We start from the raw sequence: 25014 nt of genomic DNA, 5'->3' as shown, positions 1-25014 counted from the left end.
TGCTCTGATTCTTGAGTTTCTTGATGTCTAATCCACCTTGTCTTTAGCTTCTGATAATATTCTTCCATTTTACCAGATGGTAGCCTTTGATCTCCTTGTTGCCTTGCCACGGAAAGTTTTCCTGATTTTATCCATTGACTGAGCTATATGAAATAGGGACAACATGTATGTTAGTATAGCATCTAGGACAGAATTGACCAAGGTTAGTCTACCTCCCGGTGATAAATATTGTGATCTCCATCTTGACAGCTTCTTTTCACATTTCTCCAAAATTGGATTCCAAATATCTATGGATCTACCATTGATCCCAGAGGCATGACAGGATATATTGATGGCAGTGTGCCCACCACTCCTCCCAGAATCTGTGATAGGTGATCCATATTTGGGACAAAATTAATTGGATACAAGTAACTCTTGTTCCAGATTATATGAAGACCAGAGATGGCTTCAAAATACACCCGTATCAGCCTCAGTATTAATAGTTTTTCCTCTTCAGCACCACAAAATATAAGAGCGTCATCAGCATATTGGAGGTGAGTGATCTCTACACTGCTTCCATTGTCTTTGGCAACTTCAAATCCCTGGATCCTTCCTCCTGTCTTTGCAATATTCACCACATTGTTTAGACCCTCCATTGCTATGATAAACAGGATGGAGGATTTGGGATCCCCTTGTCTAATCTCTGTGTGTGCATTGATAAAGCCTTTTGGTGCCCCATTAATAAGGATTGAGAATTTCACAATAGAGATGCAAAATTTAATCCAGTTGATACACTTCTCCCCAAAGGACATTTGTCTCAACATACGAAGAATGAGCTCCAAATTGACATGTCATAGCCTTTCTCATATCAAGTTTGCATAAGATGCCGGGTTTCTCTAGTAAGCTTATGAAATCAATTGCTTCATTATCTATCAGCACTGCATCCTTTATATGTCTGCCTTTAATGAATGTCATTCGCTGTTTTTCCACCGGCCTCTTCAATCTCTCTGTCAGAACCTTAGAGATCAACTTGTAAAAGCTTTCAATCAGACTGTTAGATATAAAAATCTTTGAGCTCCTTTGCCCATGTCTTCTTATGATAAGAATCAGGGCAATGTATGTTGCATTAAAACTTTTTTCAAATATCTCATTTGAATGGAAATTGTGAAATGCCTCCATTATGTCTTGCTTTATAACCTCCCAGTAATTTAGACAGAAACCCATTGTAAACCCATGGTAAAGTTGTGTCCGTAACCTATAGGTCACGGGTTCGAGCAGTGGAACCAATCACTCTGCATGGGTCAGGGTAGGCTGCTTACATACATACCCCCCCCCCTTGAGTGTGGCTCTTCCCCTGACCCTGCGTGAACAGGGATGTTTCATGCACCGGGCTCCTCTTTTTATACACTCAGTCAACCAATCATTTCAACCATATCATTATCTAATTTTGAAATAAGACTTTTCTTCTGCAATTTTCATCAAAAAGTTCACCAGAAATCGGAAAGCCGACCTGCCAAGTGACCAAAATAAAGCAGAAATCATCTCAGTTAACAAGTAGCGATGCTCACCCTTTTTAGTGCCTCTAGGAACAAACATGCAACATCTGCACCGTTATTTCTTAACACGGTTAGCAAATGCTTAATAACCTCAGATACACTTGTCCCGTGCATTGAAAGATGAGATAGTATCTCTGGAGCAAGATATTCCTGTAGACATAGGTTACAGTGATAAAATATGTTAGCAGCTGATAAAGAAAATTAATGGTAAGCCTCCTAATCTTTGCTTTCTAAATGATAGTGCAGAAATACCAAAAAGCATCGCCAAAATCCATATAAGAAGTACAGCTAATTAAGTATAGAAAAGCCCAACTATGAAAAGAGAATACAACTAACCTTAGGAACTGCGTCAACAGCAACCAACTTCCCAACAGCAATGATTACAGCATCTCGATTTGCCTCCTCAATGTATTCCCTATTAGAATCTTCTTCTTCAGTCTCATCTGTATCCATGTTAGAAGATGAACGAAAGTCTCAAAAAACATCCATCGTGTGCAGAAAGAAACCCTTTCTGGGATTGAATGGATAAGTTATGGTGGAGGATGTTCTGGAAGCTAAAAACACTTTTTTGGTTAAGTTAAAAACACTGTTATTCTTTCATTGACACCTCTGGGTGGACCAGATCTATTTTCCAGGACTGATAAACTACTTCTGCTTACAGATTAGGTGCTCAATCTTTTGCAGTATCTTTTTTTTGTGTACTTTATATAAATGAAATTTTTGCATGCATCTCCACTCTTCATGACATAAGAGTGCATACATTGCAAAATAGGGAAGTGAAACAGTTCGTTTCCTCCTGTGTTTGGTTATGTCGGGAGCGGATGTACACTTTAGCTTCTTAATAATCTTTCCAACAGACAAAGTAAAGCTAGATCCTTACCTAAGAAGTAATGCTAGGAAAAAGATGCACAAAATGGTTTCATTTTGAAAATCACGCTCCACAACATGAACTTAACAAAAACTTTAAACAAATGTGCAACAACACATTCCTTCAATTAAGATATAGCATGAGGAAATGAATGACTTCAATAAAAGTATACATTTGGCATTCAAATTCATGTGACTGCTCAAGAACTAAAGTGTTTTCACAGTGAGCATGGCAATGATGATAAGCTTACACCAAAGCACAAGATTTATCTAAAATTGAAACAACAGAAAAGGGCCTAAACTACCCCTCAACTAAGCAAATTGGTACAAAGCTACGCTCCGTCTACCTATCGGGCCCGAAATACCTCCAACGTCAACCTTTTGGGCCTTCTTTGCCCTTACGTATATATTAACTCCAATTACCAACTTCATTAATGACATGTCTCTATTCTACTCACCACCCTAAACTTTAATCAAACTAATTTAAAAAACCTACAATACCCAGATCCGCTCCACCTAAATTACCCACTCGAAAAAATCCCCAACCCTTTTAACCCAACTAAACGCCTCCATTTCCTCACATCATATGCTAATATCCTCTCTTCTTCTCCAATTTTGGACTGCTCATCTCGAATTTTCCCGGCCAAAATCGAAGCTTGTAGACTGCGAGAGTAATATTCTCCCCCATTCAAGTACGAATTTCTTTCTTTTTGGTATTTTCAGCTAAGGTTTAGGGTTTTTTTTTGTTGTCTAATGTTGTTGTGATTCGATGTATTTGACATTTATAATGTTCCATGTTTCATATGCTTGCTGCAGTGATTTTTTTCGTTAAATATGTTTTATGCTTTGATTTTTGTCTCGAATTAGGTTTTTTTGTAACGTTTTCTCAAGTTAAGACTATTCCAGCATTTACTCCGTGTCTTTTTCTCAGTATTCCATGATTTTATGGTTGTTTATGACATAGTTAGATGTATTTATGGATGTTAGGTATGTCATAATTACTTTTCTCCATAGAGCCCTTTCCTCTTTAGTGTATCTCCATAGCCACTTCATAAGTAAACTCTCATTCTGCAATTGGAGATTTTTGACCCCGAATCCCCTCTTCCTTTATTCAGCATTATTGTTTTCCAGTTAGCAAGGCAGTAGCCCTTCCCTTCTTTCTTTACATGCCAAAGAAAATCTCTTCTAAACTTATCAAGTTTCTCCACAACTTTTGACGGAATTGGGAATGGACATCACATAAGTGGGTAATACATCTAGGACAGAATTGATTAGGATCAGTCTACCACCTAGGGACAAGTCTGAGCCTTCCATCTGGAGAGTTTCTTCTCTGTTCTTTCTAAGCTGCCATCCCAACTCTCTAAAGACATATGTTTGCTTCCCAGGGGCATACCCAAATAAGTTGTGGGTAAATGCTCTGTTATGCATCCCAGGATGCTGGCCATATGTAGAATCTAGTGAACCTCATTCACTGAGATTAAACTGTTCTTCCCCCACTTGACTTTCAACCCTGCTACAGCTTCAAAAAAGACAAGAATCACTCTAATATAGCTTATTTGTTCAGCCACTGGTTCACAAAAAATGATGGTGTCATCTGCATACAACAAATGACCAACTTCCATCTCTCCCCCTACAGTCTCCAACTTTGAACCCTCTAATCCATCGTTTTTGAGCTGCTATTCTCATCATGCTATCAAAACCTTCCATAGCCAGAATGAACAAGAAAGGAGAGATGGGATCACCCTGTCTCAAACCCCTTTCTGATGCGAAAAAACCAACAGGTTCTCCATTCACAAGCACAGAGAACCTGATTGTTTTGATGCAGTATTCTATCCACTTCACCCATCTATCTCCAAACCCCATTTGCCTGAGAATACTCAGTAAGAAATCCCAATTCACATGATCATAAGCTTTCTAAATATCCAACTTACACATTATGCCTAGGATCCCACTCTTCAATCTTGAGTCAATGCATTCACTGGCTATGAGTATTGCATCCATTATTTGTCTCCCCTTAATGAATGTCATAAGAGGTTTGTTGACCAATTTATCTATTACTTTCTTTAGCCTCTCTGCCAATAATCTGGCAATAATCTTGTATATACCCCCAACCAGGCTAATTGGTCTAAAGTTTTTTAGCTCCGAGGCTCCAAGCTTCTTTGGGATTAGAGCAATGAATGTTGCATTGAAGCTCTTCTCAAAGACCTAATTGGAATGAAAATATTGGATGGTCTTGATAATATCTTCCTTTAGTAGGTTCCAGAAAGTCCGAAAAAACACCATTGGGAAGCCATCAGGTCCAGGTGATTTCTCCATAGCACACATATTCAAACACTCTACTATCTCTTCCTCCTCAGAGGGTCTCTGCAACCAAATTTGTTCCTAGTCGGTAATCCTTGAAGGCTCATGGAATCTAAAAATCAAGTCTCCAATTTTCAGTCTCCTTATATAGATTTTTGTAGTAGTTTTGCACAACCTCCTTGATACTATCTGGATCCTGGATAGTAGTACCATCCACTTCTAATTGCTCCATGCAGTTGAATCTCTTGTGAGAAGTTGCATTTCTGTGGAAAAACTTTGTATTCCTATCCCCCATGTTTTAACCATTGGACTCTAGACCTCTGCTTCCAAGCAATCTCTTCCTCTTTTGCTACCTCTTCAAAATCCATGGTCAAATTGGCCTTTTGCAACAATTCATCATCTGTGACAGGCCTTTGTTCTTGAATGGTTTCCTAATCTGAAATTTAGTTTAGGATGTCTTCTTTTCTCTGTTTCCAATCCCCTATTATCTTTGTTCCACTCCTTTAGCTTTGCTTTAAGCATTTTTAGCCTCTCAGCAACTAGAAAGCCAGGTCTACCATTCACTATAAAAGACTCCTACCACTCTTTCACCTTGTCCTTAAAACTCTTCCACTTCTAGCCACCAAATCTCTAATTTAAAGTAAGACTTTTTCCACTCCTAGTTCCCACAAGTCAGTAGAATGGGGTTGTGATCTGAGGCTAGTTTAGGAAGATTTATTTGTTTAATGTGAGAGAATGCTTCCCCCCCCCCCTTCAGTGCAGTAAAGGAATCTATCAATTCTAGAAGCACAACCATGCTCCTCTCCTCTTCTCCAGGTGAATGATCCTCCAGATAAAGGAGGATCCACAAGCTCCGGTCTTCAATGCAGGCTGAGAATTCAGTCATAGCTCCACTTAGTTTGGAACAATTGGCTCTCTCAGATGGAAACCTGGTGACATTAAAGTCCCCACAAACAACCCAAGAGCCATTGAAACTGTTCTTATGTCTAACAATTTTTTCCACAGTGTTCTCTTGACCACTCTATTGCAGTCTGCATATACTACGCTCAAATGCCAATTTAAATTGTCATTAACACCTGTGAATTTTCTAGTGATACACTGACTTCCCAGTCCCATTAGTTCACCCTTCCATACTCTTTTATCCCAAAGAATTAGTATACCCCCACTGCTCCCCTATGCTTCTTTATGAATTTCCGCCACCCATTTGTTATTCCATATACTCTGTAACATGCTGTCTAAAGACCCATCTATTTTGGCCTCCACTAGTACATATAAACTGCCCCCCATTGTTGAAACAGGTTCCTGACAATCTCCCTTTTACTCTCCCCATTCAACCCCCTTACATTCCAAGATATAATTCTAACTCTCATTTATGAGCATTGGTTAGAATTCTCCCACTAGACCTTTGGGTCCCGTCTTTGAAATTCATATCAAAAAACAAGTTCCTAACTCTTTTGGGACAATGATATTGCTGCCCGTGGCCTTAGGTTCCTCCCCATTTTTCATCTCTTTTTCTCTCCTTTGGTCTAATTTCATCAACGCATAGGCTTCTTTTTTACACCCCTTGAAATCGACTCCAAATTGTTGACTGAGTTTGGACATGTTTGATTGGACCCATGCAGTTGCTTTTAAGGACAGATCCTCCTCCAATTCACTATTATCGATTTGTAATGGAGCGGGATCCTCTTCCGAAAACATTATTACCAAGGCATCAGATAAATGAGCTTCCTTCTCTGTATTGTGTTTCGGTGATGGCACTTCATCACCGAAAATTTCTATGTCCCCTTGATTGTAATTTTCTGAAGAGACACAGACAACCTGCTTCCCCCTCTCCCCCCCCCCCCTTCATTCTCTGTCTTCTTCCAGCTTAATCGATATTCTCTTTCTCCTTCAAACATAACAAAGTTCATGTTAGCAGACTCCTCTTCTGAGAAACATAAGTTCTTTGTGAAAGGCTCCAAAAAGTTCTTAAGAATTTTTATTAGGCCCAGATTAGTTGAGGATTTTCCAGTATTGGGCTCAATAAAATTTAAGGAAGCATTGGGCTTCTCTTGAATGGGCCCAAAATCAATGACATCTGGTTGATTTGTAATACCCATCCCACTTTCCTTCCATTCACTTCTGTTGTACCTAGACGCCTCATTATAATTTTGAAAAATCCCTTTTCCAAACATGTGACTCTTGACAGTTGTGTTTGCCTCCTCTATGCATATATTGGGACTCATGTTACCTTCTTTTGCAGTTCTCTTTCCATTTTCATGAAGGACCTCTGGATATTGAACAGTACTGTGTACTGGTCTACACTCTAGCCTGTCAACTTGAGGTCTGGTCATATCTCCAGCGTGTCTCCGGTAGGTCGCCGGTAATTCGCACCAAACAGGAAGGGTATAGACTAGATGTCCATCACCCACTTCAATTGACACCGGAATCTTGTCTCTTGGGCCTTTTACCCTAATTCTTGCCCACCTTAAGTGGTTTTTAAGGTCTGATTCCTCCTCGTTCTCCAACTATACCCTGCAGACATCACCAAGTCTCTTCATAATCTCTGAATTCCACAGGTGAAATGGAAGTCCCATGATTCTGACCCAGAACCAGTTGAACCTGAAAGATTCCGGGAGAACACCTGCCGTTGGTGTCCACCAATCTAATTTCAAGATTTGTCCTTGTCTTCTCCAATCCCCCATGAGTATATGTTCAGCATCTTTTCCAGATTGGAATTCGAAGAGGAAAAGGAATCCATTCATGTCAAAGACTTGGATATTCGGCACTCCATTCCAAATTTGGGTAGCCCACCTTCTAACCTCATTTCGAGTAGGAGCCTCTTCTCCATGGATGAATCTTCCAACCAGACATCTTCATAACAGAGCATTGTCCTCCTGCCCACTTGAAGAAGTTGTTTTGTCTTCCGTTTATGTTCGGTCCCAATTGCTGTGTAACATGGCTTCTTTGTAGTTTCCTTTACCAATGAAAGCATTTAAGTTGACCCCTAATGTAGTAGCAGAAACAAAATGGCAAATTATTAATGAAGTCTTCTATTTCAGTAGCTAGCCTCCCCCAACCTTCATTTAATTTGTTCCCTGGTATTATGATAACAGATCTGCTATGCCCTTTAACTGCTATAACTGATATAAATAGGCCATATTTATTGAACTTTTGGTTGCAATAAATATAAATGTCTCTGTATCTCCAAGATTTGAAGCTCTTGCCTATATTTGCAGAGGCTTCGTGAAGTCTCTTACAAAGCCAGAGAAGAGCTTCTCTAATAAGAACCAGTCTCCTTATTGAAAGCCTGGTACTTTCCACCCAATCCACCCATGTCCCAGTTGTGGAGAAAGATCCTGTAAGAACATATGATTTAACCCCCCATTTTGAAGAAAATTTTGTTTTCCATTGCTAGGAAAAGAAAAAATAAGGCTAGAAAGAAAAAAGATTAGATGATTTTTGATAGTGGAAGACCACCTATTCTGAAGCCCAGAAGAAGCTCCTAACTTTTTGTATTGGTTACCGTGCCTGAGAGCATTGCCATAAAGATACACAGACAGTTCATTATTAATTCGGGATGAAAGTAATATACTTGTCAATAATATATTTTTAGATGTTATATTACAGTTAGAAAATAATTACAAATAGTAAACACTTAATTAATGGTCTTACATAATAGAAATAATATTAAAATAATGAAAAAGTGAAATAGAGAGTATGAATCGTAGCTCTCTAAATTTGGAGAAGTACTATTCACCTCTCTATAAATGGAGAGTAGAGAGAGTCATTCTCTATTTTACTCTCCAAATATAGAGAATAGAGAGTAAACTAGAGATGGATTAGAGATGGTCTTACTCAATTACTACGAAAAAGGGCCTTAGAGTTGTTAGGAGCGACTCTACTAGACTTAGATATAGGTGTGATGTTGGTTGTCTTTTTGTGTGTCTAATATCAGAAGTTAAGAAAGACCAAGGATTTGAAATTAAGACCTTAGGAAAAGAATATATATTTCAGTGAGCCTTTAAGAACATAAGAGCTACTCAACAATCTTTAAAACACTACTTCAAGAACAAGGTCCAGAATAACCATCAGTTTAAGGTGACAGAAATGAGATAGGATGTGGATGATAACTTTTCACTTAACATCAGCTATTCAAAGATGAAGGAGTTAAGAGGCTTGTCTTAGAAAAACTAGAGGGTAGGTATATCGATGATCTCAAACAAGTTGGAGACTTGTGCTCAACAATTGAGGGATAACAACAAATTGGAGGCTTATGTTCAAGAATTGAGCTTTAAGAAAAAGATTGCCAAACTGAAGGCAAAGAGGGGCAAACGTTAGGGAATAACAATTATGCATTATGTAGTGGTTTTTGTTTGTTAAGTAATTGCATAATGAAATTTCTTATTTTGTTGTTTCTTGTTATGAATCAGCCTTAAAAGTGGTTGTATTGGTTCTCTTCAAAAGACTTGGGTGCTTACTTTTTGTGACTGGCCATGTATGTCAATGGCAATATAGTATTGTGATTGTAAAACAGTGTTGGATATTTTGTAGGTTGAAACATATATAGTCTATCTATAAAATGTTATTGATTTACATTACTTGTGTCTTGTGGAATGCAAAAGGTATGTCTTGTGAGTTGTGGATTAACATTTTTGGGAAGGTTGCCACATAGAAAACTACAGTATCTACTAATGCAAAATGCAACATCTTTAGGCTAACAAATAAGATAAAACTACAAATTTTACATTAGCCAAAACCAGAATTTTCATTACTAGGCAAAACAAAAATTCTGTAGATTTTTCATTACAATCAACCTACAAATTTCAATAAAACTTCTTCAAATATGCAGATTTCTTTCATTTTACAAACGGAAAAGGGCCAAAAATACCCCTGAACTGTAGTAAAGGTTTAAAAATACCCTTCATCCACCTTTTTGTCTAAAAATACCCTTATACTCATTTTTTTGTTCTAAAAATACCCTTCCATCCACCTTTTTGACTAACTTTAACTCTTGAAACTAACAACCCTTTTTTTATTTTTTATTTATTAAAAGTATTTATCATCTGTCATTTTCTTATTGGATGAAATAAAAATTCCACCTCCACTAATTGTTTTCATAATTATCTAAGCCAAAAACAATATATCTCTTCAAGACCCATTTTTTAAAAAAATAAATCTAATAGTTTTTTATTGCTATAGCTTTTTCTTCTTTTTTTTATAAAGTTTGTTTTGGGGTCATGAAGAGGGATATTGTTTTGATTTGGATAAATTATGAGAAAAAATATTTAAAAAATAGTTTTTTATTTGCTGTAGTTGTTTTTTAAAAAAAATAGTTTTTAATGGTCATCAAGCTTGTATATTGTTTTGGTTTGGATAATTATGAAAAAAAATTGAAAAACTTATTTAAAAAATCTTTTAGTTATACATATTATTACAAGATAGTTTTACAATAACTATCTTGCAATAGAAAAAAAATTATTTATTTATTTTTAACTATCTTGTAATAACTAATTTAGTTTAAAAAATTATTTAACTATCTTGTAATAACTAAAAAATAATTTAGTTATACGTATAACTAAATTTTTTTAGTTATTTTATTTATACATATTGTAAAAAAATAAGTATTATCAAACAGTAAAGAAAAATCAAGCCAAGAACTAAAAAAATCAAGTCTTTATTTTCTAGTTGACCGGATAAAGAAAATCCTAGTCTTGTTTATCAATATAGCTTTTAAAAAAAAATTGGAGGGGTGGGTGTTCTTGAAGAGGTATATTATTTTTGGCTTAGATAAATTATGAAAACAATTTAATGGAGGTGAGATTTTTATTTCATCCAATAAGAAAATGACACATGATAAATACTTGTAAAAAATAAAAAATAAAAAGAGACTTGTTAGTTTCAAGGGTTAAAGTTAGCCAAAAAAGTGGATGGAAGGGTAATTTTTAGACCAAAAAGATGAGTAGAAAGGTATTTTTAAACCAAAAGGTGGATGGAGGGTATTTTTAAACCTTTTCCTATAGTTCAAGGGTATTTTTGCCCCTTTTCCGTTTGACAAAATCAAGTCACAAAGCTAACCTAACCAACTAATAATACGAATCTACCACAAACAAACAAAAACACCACACTACATCATCTTGATAGCTACAAACCCAACAATAATAGCCCAAGAAACTACAAGCAAGCTTATTAATTAATCCACTTTCAACTTCAACTTCTAAACTTTATCATCCAAGGTGTCCACTTTCTTCAAATTTGCAGTTTTATCAGGCCAGGGGGCTTTGTCAGGGGCACTTGATTTAATGACTGCAGACCTCCAATCTTCTTGTTCAATGTACACTCCTTCAAAGAACTCCAGTGTCTTCTTTTTAATTATCTCCTTATCTTCAATGATCACATTGTCTACCAGAAGTATGTCTACGCAATTGGATCTTCTGTTAGAATTAGCAATCTTCTGAAAATATTTGATGTTTCTATCCACTTCCTTGAGCTCGAGGCACCTAGATTTTTGCCTCCATGAAATCTCTTCTGTCTGGGCTAACTGTTGTATCTCAGCTTTCAGGCTTCTCATTTGACTAGCCTCTACAGTGCTCAACTGTTTGCCTTCAGTGTTTTGTTCCAAGATCATCAACTCATCTAGTGCTTTGCCTTTCCTGGTCTCCAATTTTCCAAATTCCTCCTTGTTTCGGGTGGTTATCAGTGTTATCAAAGCAAAAAAGCTCTAAGGTCTGTTGGGGCTTTAAGCACAAAGAGCAGATAAAGCACGGGCTTTAATAAAAAAAAGTGCAAGGGGAGAAAATATATAAATATATATGTTTAGTCCAAGACTAATATTTTATAAGCATAAATGACAAATGTATAAACAAAAAATTGAAAAACAATTACGTTAAAGTGAAATATCAATTGTTTAGTGGTGTCGTCTCTTTAGAAGAGGTTCATTGGAGAGGAAAGTATGTCTTAGAACCTTAATGATGACACTGAAGCGCACATTAAGCGAGACAAAGCGCTCAACACGTTTTGAGCCTCGCTTTAGGGCTTAAACGCGCTTTAAGTGCACCTTTGACAGCACTAGTGGTTATGTCCTTCTTTAGACTCTTAAAGGATTTATATTATGAAATAAGAAAATAAAAATGAAATAGGAATAATAATTTAATACTGAAGCGACAGAAAAAAAGTTTTAAAAAAATCCTTTTTAGAGAGTAAAATAGAGAATCGGGTTGGAGTTGGTTGTCTGCAAATACTCTCTATTCTCTATATTTGGAGAGTAAATTAGAGAGTGAGTTGGAGATGCCCTTAGTGTGTGGGACCATCTGAACTCAAGTGTACTTTGTAGCATACATGAGATTGAGTAGCAACCCAGTAGTGTGTCCATTTTCACCCATTTCCATTTATCCCAGATCACTATAATACCACCTCTTGTGTCAGCTGCTTTAAGTTCCACCCAATCAGCCCATCTGTTCCCCCACAATTGTTGTATTAGTCTACTGTTGCAGCCTTGGAGTTTGGTTTCTTGTAAACATAAAATGTCAACCTTCCACTTCTGAATGAGGGATTTGATAGTGCTTCTTTCCCCTCCTCATTCAGCCCCCTAATATTCCAATTAAGGACTTTCAAATTCATCCAGACAGTGAGGTGTGCTGCCTGCTCCCAGACTCCTGTTGAATTAACTCTTGCTTCTGAACTTGTTTTTGTCTTCTTTGCTCCATTCTTAGAACTAAATCTAAGAGATCATGTTCAAAACAGGTAGCGTTGACCCCAAAGGCTTTGCATGCCTTAACCATTGTGATTTTTGTCCACTTTGATGTCTCGACTACAGTTGGTTTGTCTATAACCTGTGAATTGGGGTTACCTTCATACCAAGTAGATGGTAAAGCTTCTCTTATTGCTATAGAAGGGAAATCTGTATCTGAGCTGGAAAAAGCAGCCAGTTCCTTGCTTGAGGTGTGTTGTTGCTATCAGTGTTTTGAGAAACAAGAAGCGGAAAAAAGCGACAGGGGCTCGCTTCACAGAAGCGTGAAGCGAAGCGCATGCTTTTTTCAGGAAAAGCGCTATTTAGTATAAAAATATAAAATATAAAATATGCATAGATAATAAAATATGCCCCATTGGCATATTCACTTCAACTTCATCATCCATTTCATCATCATCAACAAGATTAACCATGGATGCTTTAGGATTCATTTGAGTTTTAAATTCATTTTTTTCGTAAAATACTCTGTTATTTCTTCCTTCACACTATTCGGGACCTTTGGACACACTTTAACATCTTATAACCACCAATAAGATGCTTCTTGTGACAAAATATTCCGCCATTATATGTCATATCACAAAAAACACATTTGATTTTTGTGTTACTTCCCATGGCAATTCCATATGCCCAAACTGGATTCCTTTTTTGTGCCATTAAGAAAATACAACTTACTACAAAGAAAAAATAGAATAATAATTCAATCACACAAACCAAATTGTCAAAACAATAACAGAGCAGCTGCAGCAAAATTAAAAGAGCAACTGCAGCAAAATTAAAAAAAAAATAATAAAGCAGCCAGACTATGTGGAAAAAAAACTAGAGCATATGCTTTATCTTCAAAAAAAATGGCCAAACTGCTGAATAAAACTTGAAAAAAATAATTCTTCGCAGAGAGCAGTTGCGCAGAAATAGAAAAAGAAGAAGAGATGAAGAGAAGAACATCGCAGCAGTTGCGCAGACAGCAGAAATAGAAAAAGAAGAAGAGAAGAAGAGATGAAGAGAAGAACATCGCAACAGTTGCGCAGACGGCAGAACTGCTGAATGGAAATAAAAATAGAAATAGAAAGAGAAGAAGAGAAAAAGAGAAGAAGAAAAACTAACCTGGTTGAATTGTTGAAGTTGAAGAAGAAGTTGCAGCAGCTTGGAACAATTAATTATAAGTTTTACAGATTTTTTTAAAAAAAAAAACCCTAGTGCCGCTTTTTCAAAAAAAAGCGAGCTTTTTTCTCGCTTCTAGATGAAGCGTGCTTCTCGCTTCTCCCATGAAGCGCACGCTTTTCTGAAATCGCTTCGCTTCACGGTGTTGAAGCGTTAGTGCCTCGCTTCGCTTCATGCTTAAAGCAAGTGCTTCGGTGCTTTTTCACAACACTGGTTGCTATGGCCTATGGATTCTTTCAAGAGGAATTCTTTCTTCATTTGCATCTGACTATCCCTCTCCTGATATTTGCTCTACAGACTCTGTTTGCATGTGATTATCCAAATCACTGGGGTCTGATGGGGCTAATAGAGTACTGGATCTATTAGAAGTTGGGTTGGGCTTTTGAACTTGCCAGATGGCTTTGAATATAAAGAGTTTGGCCTCATTTAAAAGTTTAGTTTTTCCCTTCTTGCCATTTGAGCCTGCTTTATGATAAATCTGATCAGCTTCTAGGCCCACTTGTATTTGATTTGGCACTGGCCCAGTCCTAGTAAGATTATTAGATTCTTTGACTTTTACCCTTGTGTCCACTAGACAATCCAAGTTGTCCCTTTTTGAAATAAAGTTGTCCTCTTTTGAATTAAAGTTGCATCTTTTTTGAATTAAAGTTGTCCACTTGTATCTCTTAATATGATACGAGGTTCGAAGTACCAACTTCTTCCTTTGACTTCCCTTTCTCGAGAAGAGTGGCTTTTCCAGCGAGACTAATGACAGTGTGCAGATCCTCTTAGACCGTGACATCGAAACTCCAATCTTCTTTGAGCAACTCTATGGATCTCGGGATCACATTCATGTTCTTCTCCACAAATTCGAGCCAATAATATGTGTGTTCTGTGTTTAGTGTCTTCATCAACTCCGACATAACCTCCGCGCTTATCCCCGATAAACTTAAAGGTTTCTGAAGATCATGCATGTAGTGGAATTCAGAAAATCTTAATCCATTTATGATCTGATTTCTTTGAGCCGGCCATTGGCGACCACCATTCAAGAGTCAGCTTCCATCCTTTCCAGAACAATCACCTACTTTTACCCTACAATCCTCCGATCTGGATGGAAGCTCAAGAAGAAATTGATTATGGTTAATGGGTGTGACTTTAAGTCCTGCAGTGACTTGCCACCTGCCCACAGACCATTTTAGGATGATATCTACATTTGGACTTGTATTGAATGGGTCATTAAATTCTCCCACAAGACATCTCGAGAGGAAGTGCTCCCTTTACATCAATCCTTTGTGACTGGCATGTCCTGCTCCAGAACTGATTGTGTTTGGCCATGTAGGGATCCTTGTTGCCTCCAAGAAAGATTTGGATTGCTCATCTGCTAAATGGAACCTTGGATCCACAGAAGGGCCTAGATATTTTTGTATCTTTCCTGCAATATCATCCCCTCCCTTGATGTATCTATCTTCTGGAATGATGACTGCTGCCTTTTTGTCCCCTAGAATAGTCTCTATTCTCACAAAGTGTCCATAACTGTTGAAATTTTGTATTGCTATATATGTATAAACCTGGATTTTCCTTCCCCATCTTCTGCATTTGTTGCCTGACTGCAAAGAGGCCTGCTTTAGGGCTTCACATATCCATCTGAGATTGCTTTCATCTACCCTGATGCTTCTCATGAACCTTCTGCTATATTCAGTTAAAATGAACCAATTGTCCCCACTGCTCGTTAGTCTAAATAGCTTCCCACTCGATGTAAAAGAAATTCCCTGCTCCATGACTTAGGCAATGATAGGTTTACCATCAGAAAAGTGTATGCCAGAGGAGAATCGAGAAATGAGAGGAGAGAGAGAGTGGCATGTTTCCCAAGATCTCAGATTTTGAGCTTTGGTGTAACAAGATGTTCAGCTCTACTTAATAATAAAGTTACTTAATTATTGTCCCAGTCCGATCTTGTTACTTATTTGTTACTTAATAATAAAGTTTCTTAATTATTGTCCCAGCCCGATCTTGTTACTTATTTGTACCATCTTACTCCTATTTTGCAGCTAGACCAGGATTTCAAAAGCTTAGTGATCCCCCTTCTAATAATGTGAAGTCATGGTTGGAACCTATTCCCTTGACCGAGAAGGGCCTACTTCCGGCAGATTATACTATGGAAGATCTGGATTCTCATTTTATATACATCTGTAAAAAAGTTGATGAATCAGTGGTGCTGAGCAACAAATCCACAAATCCTTTGACTGATGGTTTACTATTGGAATCGCTTGACGACATTTGTAGAATCGACGTTCCACCATTTTCAAGAGTAGTAGCAATAAAATATCTTGCAATCAATCTACAGTTACATGCACGGGACTGAAGTTGTTTAGGTGAAGAAACAGAAGAAGATGCCGACATTTTTAAGTAAAAGGAAAGACGCAGTGATTGATTAGAGGAAAACTATGAAGAACAGTGTTCCAAAATCGAAGAAGAAGAAGGTGATGAGCATATGATGTGAGAAATATAGGGTTTATTTCGGTTAAAAGGGTTGGGAATTTTATGGGTGGGTAATTTAGGTGGAGCGGGTAAGGGTATTGTAGGGTATTTTAATTGGTTTAATTCAAATTTTAGAGTGGCCAATAAGATAGAGATACATCATTAATGAAGCTGGTAATTGAGGTTGATTTTTAAGCCGTTAAAAGTAAGGGCAAAGAAGGGTCAAACGGTTGACGTCGGGGGTATTTGGGATCTGATTGGTAGACGGAGGGTAGTTTGTACCAATTCGTGTAGGTGAGGGCTAGTTTAGGCCCTTCTCCATTGAAACAATTAAACTTAGCCATAGGGCTTTAATGGCCATCTAACAAGCAAGTATAGATTAGGACTACATCGCTTCCCAATTCTAATTCTAGTTTCTTTAATAACTAAAAGAGCTATAATATAAAGCATGATACCAAAAGTAATTGTTCTAGATGCAGGCTTCTCTACAGTTAGAAGATAAAACAATAGTGTTAGAGCCATACTATTATTCCTCTATACAACAGTAAGATGTGAGCTAGAGCTGCCACGCATTTAGAGAAAACAGTGAATGGGAGAGCTAAAACCACCTGGAATATGTAGTTGCCGTTCACAAAGCTTCCAGAACTTTTGAAGAATGGATTCATCTGGAGAGTACCCCAAAGCTTCTAGCTCCGTGGATGCAAAGGTCGCTTTCCTGAACAGACACCACTGTTCTGAAAAAATAACACAAACCTAGACCAAGAAAACAGCAAACTCAATTAACCAAAAGAAAATATAGAAGGCACTAACAGGAGATAGCTGAGCATAGATATTTGGAAATGTTGATAGTTAAAAATAATGCTTACCCTGCATGCAAGTTGACTTGCGCGAAGACCTTCTGGAGATTTAGTAGTCAGGAAGGACTCAAGTAGTTCAAACAAGGCACTGCGCTTGGAGATTAAGGAAGATATAGATTGTTCCAGGACTGTGCCAGAGTTTATGATAGAGTGTAGGCACCAGCAAACATGCAGATGCATGTTAAGAAGCAGAAATCCAATTACCTGAACAGTAAGACAAAGCAGTTGTGTATTGGCAAGACTACAAAAAAGAATTATTCAAACTACAGTGTACCCACCTCGTCATCAATACTTCTGAAGTTTTTAAGAGTCTCTGCAAGATCTTTATGCAAGCTTTCAATGGAAATTTGCCTTGACAATTGAAGTTCATACAACCTTTTCAAGTTAACAAGCAGTGAATATTCATCATCACCATCCTGCAACAACAACAATTTCACATTTAACCAAAATGAACCAATAAAACACATAGTCCCCTTCAATTTGTTAAGGGCACATACCGCAACTTCTTTTATCGCAGATTTAACTTTGATAATAAGCTCATCTTCAATCCCTTTCAATTTGTTAAGGGCAAAGTCCTGTAATTCCCCACGACTCTCAGTAGCACAGAAGTTCAGAGCTTTAACACAAGATCTCAGAGCTTCCTTCTCACCATGCTTAAAAAATGCCTCTTTCATCAGAAGGACAGCAGATTTAAAATTCTGGAAAAGCAAAAGAAAACCTTTTAATTACCAGTTCAAGAAAAAATACTTCATATTGGCAATCCCCTATATAATTCATGATCATAATAAGTTGCACAAACACACCTGATCTTGTCTTTTAAGAGAATAGAGCTCAAGGTTCATATGAACAATGATTTCAAGTAGATAGGGAATTTTTGCTTTGTCAGGCATAAATTTGCGAAGAAGCTGTGGATAATTCCTCATCATAGCAACGGTTATATCACGCTTAGAACTTTCAAACATATCCTGGTGATTACAACATAAGCAGTCAAAGAATCCAGTATCCAGTAGTAGTATGGCTGAACAACATCAATATAATTTGTCATTGACAAAGAACACTAAAGAAGGAACCTATCTCAAATAATCTAAACCAATTCTGAACTTGAGGTGAAACTTTATGACTGCAAAAAATCGAAACCACAGCATCTAGATAATCATTCTGCATACAGCTTTGAATGATGTCCCTACTATGCAATCAGAGTTACCGTCTATGTTCCATGGTACATGAAAATAATCTGACTGCTCACTTTATTATCCAACTCCAAGTAAAATAAAACGTCTTAATGATGTTAGAAAATGTGAAAGATGGTAACATGAAAATATACGAAAATGGACCTCGTCCACTAAATAATACTAGTAGTAATCTGGATGTATTTGACCAACTGAGCTGATTTATGATAAGCATACAGTTCAAGAAAAATTGCAGCACAAAGACACTGCTAAAACAGTACAGATCTACCAGGTTGCAGAAATATCACCAACTTATTGTTTCACAAGCACTTTCTTGAAATCCATTCCCAGGTGTAAATGGTGAAGTTTGAAGCATAAATATAACAATTTATTAAGAGTTTCAGAGAGTATCAACAGGAAGAACTAAAGAACCTCACCTTTTGTGCTTTAGTATAATATTGTTTTTTATTATCACTAGCCGGAACAATCTTCTCCCCAACTGCCTTCCTAATTGATGCAAAAAGCAGACGAATTAGGTTTGTTGCATCTACATCACTTAGCTCAGCTGATAGCCTTTCTTCCAAGAGCATAGACAGGATACGCTTCCAATCCTGTAAGAACAGAATTTTCAAGTGAATATTTTCCTCAACCACAGGATCCAGGATAAGGACATCCTTCTTGAGTATTCCTATGATAAAATAGGATTATAGCTGTCTAATCAATAGAAATAGAAAGTGCCTATAAAGGCAAGCTGTAGAAAATACTAGTCTAACCAAACTACAGATAATTGTATTACAGCATCACTACTAAAAACCATAGGGAAATACTGGACAAATTCAGAAATCATACAGTAATTTATAACGCCTTTAAAACAAAGTTGAGCCACTAGAAGACTAAGCTCACTGAAAGTTGTAGGGAGATACTACTCTAACCAAACTACAGATATCATATTGTCATAGCAATTCCATTCTTAGATTAAAAGATAGTGTGCATAACGTACTTTCATGGCGTCCATGTACTCCCAGATATCATCAATGACATACATACTCAGCATTTCATCTTTTGAAAACTCTCCCAATATGCGCAGCAGTCTATTAAGATGAACCTCAGAAGAATCAGCATTATCCCCTGAAAATTTTTTGTTATCAGTACAATTGTATTAATCAAGCAAGCAAATAGAAAGCACAGGATGCAGAACAGTGTGATAAAAACCTGAACTAGATTGTGAACTGTTCAATCGCTGGGCAATCAGATTATCATACACTAGAGCTCCGATGGCACGCCTGATTTCCGGTGGATCATCAATTAGCAAATCATATAAAGAACTTAATTCCTCCTCCGGAACAAGTTGATGTCTGCAAAATATGGAATAACTTAATAAAAGAGCAAATTTCAACAATCTGCTGGTAACAATATTAAAAATGCAAGAGGCTTGCATTGTCAAGAAATTACCTTATCAGTTGTTTCACAAGTCCTATAGCACATACTGCCACAGAAATATCAACATCATCAGCAAGCTCGATCATCCTTTTATAAAACCTCTCCGTAAAAAGACCAAGAGATGGTACATTATCATCCACCTCATAAAGATTCTGCAGTGCAAGAATGGATGCCTTCCTTACACCATCACTCTTAAAATGATGAAATTAAGAGCCAAATGCATAGTTAGAATTTTCAATTTATCAACTGAAGATTGAAGATAAAGTCAAATTGACATCCACTTACTTTATCATTCAACGTCCATCCGAGATATTTCAAATACAAATCCTGCAAAAACAGGGAAGGGTATGACAGGATCCAAACACCCAATGACTGTATGCATGCCATTCTGATATCAGGTTCGACATCTCGATAACGGTGCATAAATAACCTACAAATTTCAGCATACAAAAGGGCAAAACAAAATTAAAAGTGCCACTCAAGTAATCAAAATTATGTATCATAAACATAAGGTCCATACCCAGTAAATATCTTCCGCATCATCTCCTCTATTATTGTTATCTTTTCATGGGTCATGGATAATCTTTTATTTAGTGATTCAACTCGAGGCCCATCCACTTTCTTCTTCTTTTCAGCATTTAGCTGTCTCTGTGTGGTTTCCCTCTGTGAACCAAGTACTTTGGCAACGTGTATAAAGGATGTAACAAGTTGTAGCCCCATTAGTGAAGCAACCTGACGATATATTCTAGGAGGGGTGCTGAAATGCAATGTTCACAAGACAATAAGCCAACACTACCTTAAATTGAATACCTGAATACGAACTACTTACCATGATAGCGCAATCACATAATCCATGCACTTGTCAAACAAGACCTTATCAAAAAGTGGTCCATTTTCACATTCAGCAACCAATGTATCCCAAAAGTAGACGAGGTTATCTTTGAAGTTCTTGAAGTCCTTCTTTTTTGAACTTTGATAATCCTCCACTTCACCCTAACGTCCAAAGGAGATTAGGTAAAATTAGAATTGCATGTCTATGCATGAAGTTCCCGTTTAATGCATATTGAACTGGCGCCAAATAATAACAGCAACCAGAATGTTCATGCCTAATGCATATTGAAGTGACACCAAAGAACATATTACAATAACAACAACATAGTGGCGCCAAATAACATATTAAATAAGGAAATATCATCAATATGATGGATGAATATACCCTCTTAGCCATGTTTACAAGAGCAACAACTACATCATCAACATCAGTTTGGTCCAAGAAATCTTCTTCAATATGATAATTTGCTCCACATGCCTGCAAAACCACAAATTTTCACCTATCACGTCACATCATCAAAATGTGAACCTGGTGTCTATGACTGATGTGGAGATGGGGAAAATAATAGTATGCAAGCTGAAGAAACATCCACATATTATTAAATTACCTCAAACAGCATGCTCAATAGTCCAGCCATTGCAGCTTTCAGATCCTTCTCATAGTGTTCCACCCAATGCTTGACCACTAGAGGAATTCGTCTCCTATCACCTTTAACAACATCTGCAAATAAGGGAATGAACGTCCTCTCATCAGCACGCGTAAACCACCACAATAGATATACACAAAAAGGATTCAACAGAGAGAATGTAAAATGTTATTAGAATCGGGTAACGAGGAATTGAAGCAAGCAAGCACAAGAAATCAAAACTGACTAGTATAGCTTCTGATGGTTCCATTCCTTGAAAAGGAAGTGAGTAACCTACAGAGAACAGGATTATTTGAAGTGACTTTTGTTTTTGGACTGGCAAGACATAGCTGAAGTGACTTTTCAAAGAGGAATGAGTATTTCTTATGGAATAATCACAGTATGCCTTTGATTATGGCTATAGCAACTTTCAAAGTTCTTCCATAGGGTTCATAATGCTACACGAACTGCCCTTCTTATACACTTGGGAAGTCATTGGTTGAATAGAGACATCAAATGGAGCAGGCAAGCTAGCTGATTTGACCATTCCACTATATTGATATACTTTTAGTTCTTAAAAAACCTAGATTCATGAACGATCAGCAAGTGAAGACCGATCTTTTTGCACCAATACTGTTGCAAGACTGGTACTAGAGCATGGTTGAGATCAATGTGAAAATAAGAAACCGAATCCACAATCTTCGGAAACAGAAGACCCCAGGCCTCATTGAACAAATACACAAAAAGAATCATATTGAAAACGCTCCTAATCCAAACCCTTCCTTTGTAGAGCCCATGTAGCAACTACCTTACTTAAGCAATTCTTCTTATCCTTATTCTTTCTTAGTTGAAGCTCCGATGTTCTCTTTTTCTTATGCCTTGGGAGCCCAGGCTTTAGGAGAAGCAGTTGCTCACTCGTGATAATGGAGAGCAGAATGAAAAATCATCAGAAAGTAACAGAATGAACCTAGGATCAAACAAGATTCCTCTTGTCCACATCATCCATTGTATGCATCCCGGGACATGTGCTGCAAACTAAACATCTAGATGGATAAAGCCAAAATGTGCAGAAGTGCAAACACACCATACAATTGGGAGGGAAAACTTATAAATTGTTTGGATGGTTGTTACCTATTATATTGTGTTGTTAGTTTAAAACAATGTTTGTCTTTTTGTTGTTAATTAAATTTTATTGTATCGTTACCATTGTTATGTGACGATAAACGTCTTATTTTGTGTAACGGCCGATTTAGTGTGATCACGTCATTAGTGGTGTGCAGGGAGTAGTTATCTTGTTGATGGTAGGTGCGACTATGTTGTTGACAACAATACACCGTGGTATGTGTGAGTCAAGAGTTTAATTAGTGATCCGAAGGAGCAATTTGAATTACTACAGACCGGTTTTCTCCCATATACCTTATTTCTTTTTCTCATTTTGGCTTGCTTATTACCTGATAATCATATTTTATCATTTACCATACATTATGATAGCTCTACATCATATCCTACTTTTCTTGTAGGCTCATCCTTCGAATTGCTAATGTATGATGAAAACGGATACAATCCAAACATTGAACTCATCAAAACAATATTGTACAATACAATATAACAAAATACGAAACAAATGATACATCATGAAACAATATGTAACAACCATCCAAATAAAGTGTTGAGTACAAAAAATGTTTCCCAAAAATTCCACAAAAGGAGATATAAAGACTAAATAAGAATCTTACAGCATTTTCTTCACCAACAGTTGCTCATAATGATGAGTGTTTTACATTTGTTCAAAAATTAGTGGACGAGGTTGCCATTTCATTCAATGGGTGGAAACAGAATGCAATAATGTATCAAATTCTACCACTTGCTATTGTAAATTGCAGAATTTACAGACATTTAAAGGACCATTTTCCACAAGCAAATTGAAAGCTTTAACACACTCAAAATCATCTGCAATTCAATATTAACCTAAAATAACCATAATTAAAATTATAGCACAGTAGCCAAACTCAAAGATATAACTTAACTCACGCTTTCAACTATAATTGGGTACCACACCCTAAAAATTCCATAGATTCTTGAATTACCAAAATTGAACTTAAATGTCATAATGGAAAACTACATAACATAGTCAAACTAAACAATCACAACCTCCATTCACGCTTTCTATCAATTGAGTAGTGAAAGACTAAAACTTCTCTAGTAACTTTCAAAATTAACCTGAAATCACTTTAATGGTAGTAACACAATATTAGTGAACTGAAAGATAATTTCATATTTGCTTTCAACATAATCGACTATTGTAAGCCCAAAATTTCTCTCATTTCAAACTTTAAAATAAACCTGAGATTAAAAGAACAATACATAACACTAGGATAACTAGACCACAACTTCCATTCGCACTTTCAACATTATCTGGTAGCACAAGCCTAAGAATGCTTGTCTCAAAATTCAAAAATTAATATGATATTACCATAACAATACAAACTAGAAAACCAAAATCTTCAGTCCATGTTTACAACATAATTGAGTAGCAAAATCCTAAATCTTCTCTAGTCTTGAGATTCAAAAACCAAACTGCAATTACCATAATGGAACTTTACAGGACAGTATACAAACAGAAAACCATAATTTCCACCCGTGCTTTCAACAATAATTGAGAAAGCCAAGCCTAAATTTCTATATATAGGCCGTTTGGATTGACTTATAAGCTGTTTTCAGATTTTTTTGAGTGTTTGGCTGGCCAACTTAAAATCATTTTGTGCTTAAAATAAGCCTCAATAAATAGTTGGGTTTATTTGGATGAACTTATTTTAAACAGTTTATAAGTTGAAAACAGTTTATAGGTCACAAAAAAAAGTTGGCCTACATTTACTTTTTTTTTTGTTTAAACTTATAAGCAGTTTTATAAGCTGCTTAAAAATAAGTCAATCCAAACAGGCTAATAATCTCAAACTGCCATAATAAAAAAACTACAGAACATTAGTCCAACTAGAAGACCACAAATTCCATTCCTCCTTTCAACATAATAAAATTTCAGAATAGAAGACCATAATATCCACTGTGCTTTCACCAATAATCGAGAAAACAAAGCCTAAAAATCTATAGATTCTCAAATTCAAATTTAACATCAAAACTATTGTAACTAAACAACAAAGAAAATTTATAGTACCAATTAAACTCTGATGAGCATTTCTAGCAGCAGCAGCAGCAGATGATGAAGTGCCTCCTAAAGCCTTACTCCGCTTAGCTCTAGCACGAGAGTCTTCAAAATCCTCGGACGATTCTTCTCTCTCTTCCTCATTCACACTGCTGTGTAATTGCTCTTCGTTAACCCTAGATTGAGTTCTCGTTCGTTTCTGTACACGATTAACTCCATAACTAGTCTCAACTATTAACTTAAAATCAGTTTAATACTGTTGAAATTGAAAACAAACTCACCATACGACGATTCGCTGTTTCCGACACCACTGGTTCCTCCTCCATGAAGTGCTGTTACTGTAACCCCTACAAACCGAAGCAAAGATGCGTGAATTATACAGAAGAACGAGACGGTGAGAAAATGTAGAGATTTCTGGGATCGAATTGACTACTGCCTACACTTGTGTAGCGGTTTTTGCCAGATTGAAAAACGTCAATGATACTACTACTACTGCTCTTTTGCCAATACTTTTTTTTTGGTCGAAAGGATGTTATATCGAGACTTTGGATGGACTTTAAAAAAATAATTTTTATGTATAAAGTGTTTTTAGAATTTTAAAGTGTCGAAAGTTATTTTTATAAATAAGCTGAGTATTTGGATAAAAGTGCTTAAATAAGGAAAATTATATGAATTTTAGGGTTAAAAGAATAAAAAGGGTAGTTTGGGAATTTAGTTAAAATATAAGGGATATAAAAGTAATTTCCATGGTCAAAGAAAATGACTTTAAGCACTTAGAAAAAAAAAATTAGGAATCCTAACTTTTCATTTTTGACTGACTTTAAGAACTTTCTGGCTTAAAGTTAGCATTAGTCAAACACGTCCAAAAGCTGAAAAGAGGCTTT

General features: G+C 36.6%; 1 protein-coding gene across 2 annotated transcripts in view; it reads right to left on the bottom strand.

Annotated features, from left to right (window-relative positions):
• Positions 1–24662, bottom strand: part of LOC129880521 (sister-chromatid cohesion protein 3) — a 31122-nt gene extending 6460 nt beyond the window's left edge. For both annotated transcript variants that reach the window (XR_008765413.1, XM_055954600.1), the window contains exons 1-19: positions 24571–24662; positions 24412–24477; positions 24143–24329; positions 20953–21065; positions 20730–20822; positions 20343–20506; positions 20034–20270; positions 19799–19943; positions 19526–19704; positions 19286–19428; positions 19074–19201; positions 18511–18684; positions 17708–17869; positions 17402–17602; positions 17183–17320; positions 16914–17108; positions 16656–16800; positions 1872–1978; positions 1548–1685 (exon numbers count right to left, since the gene is read on the bottom strand). Coding sequence is in view for 1 of the 2 variants with exons in the window: in XM_055954600.1 (XP_055810575.1) it covers positions 1548–1685; positions 1872–1978; positions 16656–16800; positions 16914–17108; positions 17183–17320; positions 17402–17602; positions 17708–17869; positions 18511–18684; positions 19074–19201; positions 19286–19428; positions 19526–19704; positions 19799–19943; positions 20034–20270; positions 20343–20506; positions 20730–20822; positions 20953–21065; positions 24143–24329; positions 24412–24456 (2694 nt within the window). In the remaining variant the exon portion in view is untranslated. The remainder of the gene's footprint in view (positions 1–1547; positions 1686–1871; positions 1979–16655; positions 16801–16913; positions 17109–17182; positions 17321–17401; positions 17603–17707; positions 17870–18510; positions 18685–19073; positions 19202–19285; positions 19429–19525; positions 19705–19798; positions 19944–20033; positions 20271–20342; positions 20507–20729; positions 20823–20952; positions 21066–24142; positions 24330–24411; positions 24478–24570) is intronic.
• Positions 24663–25014: the final 352 nt, after the last annotated feature.

Source organism: Solanum dulcamara, chromosome 2 (genome assembly GCF_947179165.1).
Source record: "Solanum dulcamara chromosome 2, daSolDulc1.2, whole genome shotgun sequence".
NCBI lineage: Eukaryota > Viridiplantae > Streptophyta > Magnoliopsida > Solanales > Solanaceae > Solanum > Solanum dulcamara.
Note: the sequence above shows the minus strand (reverse complement) of the source record. Positions and strands in the feature narration are given on the sequence as shown.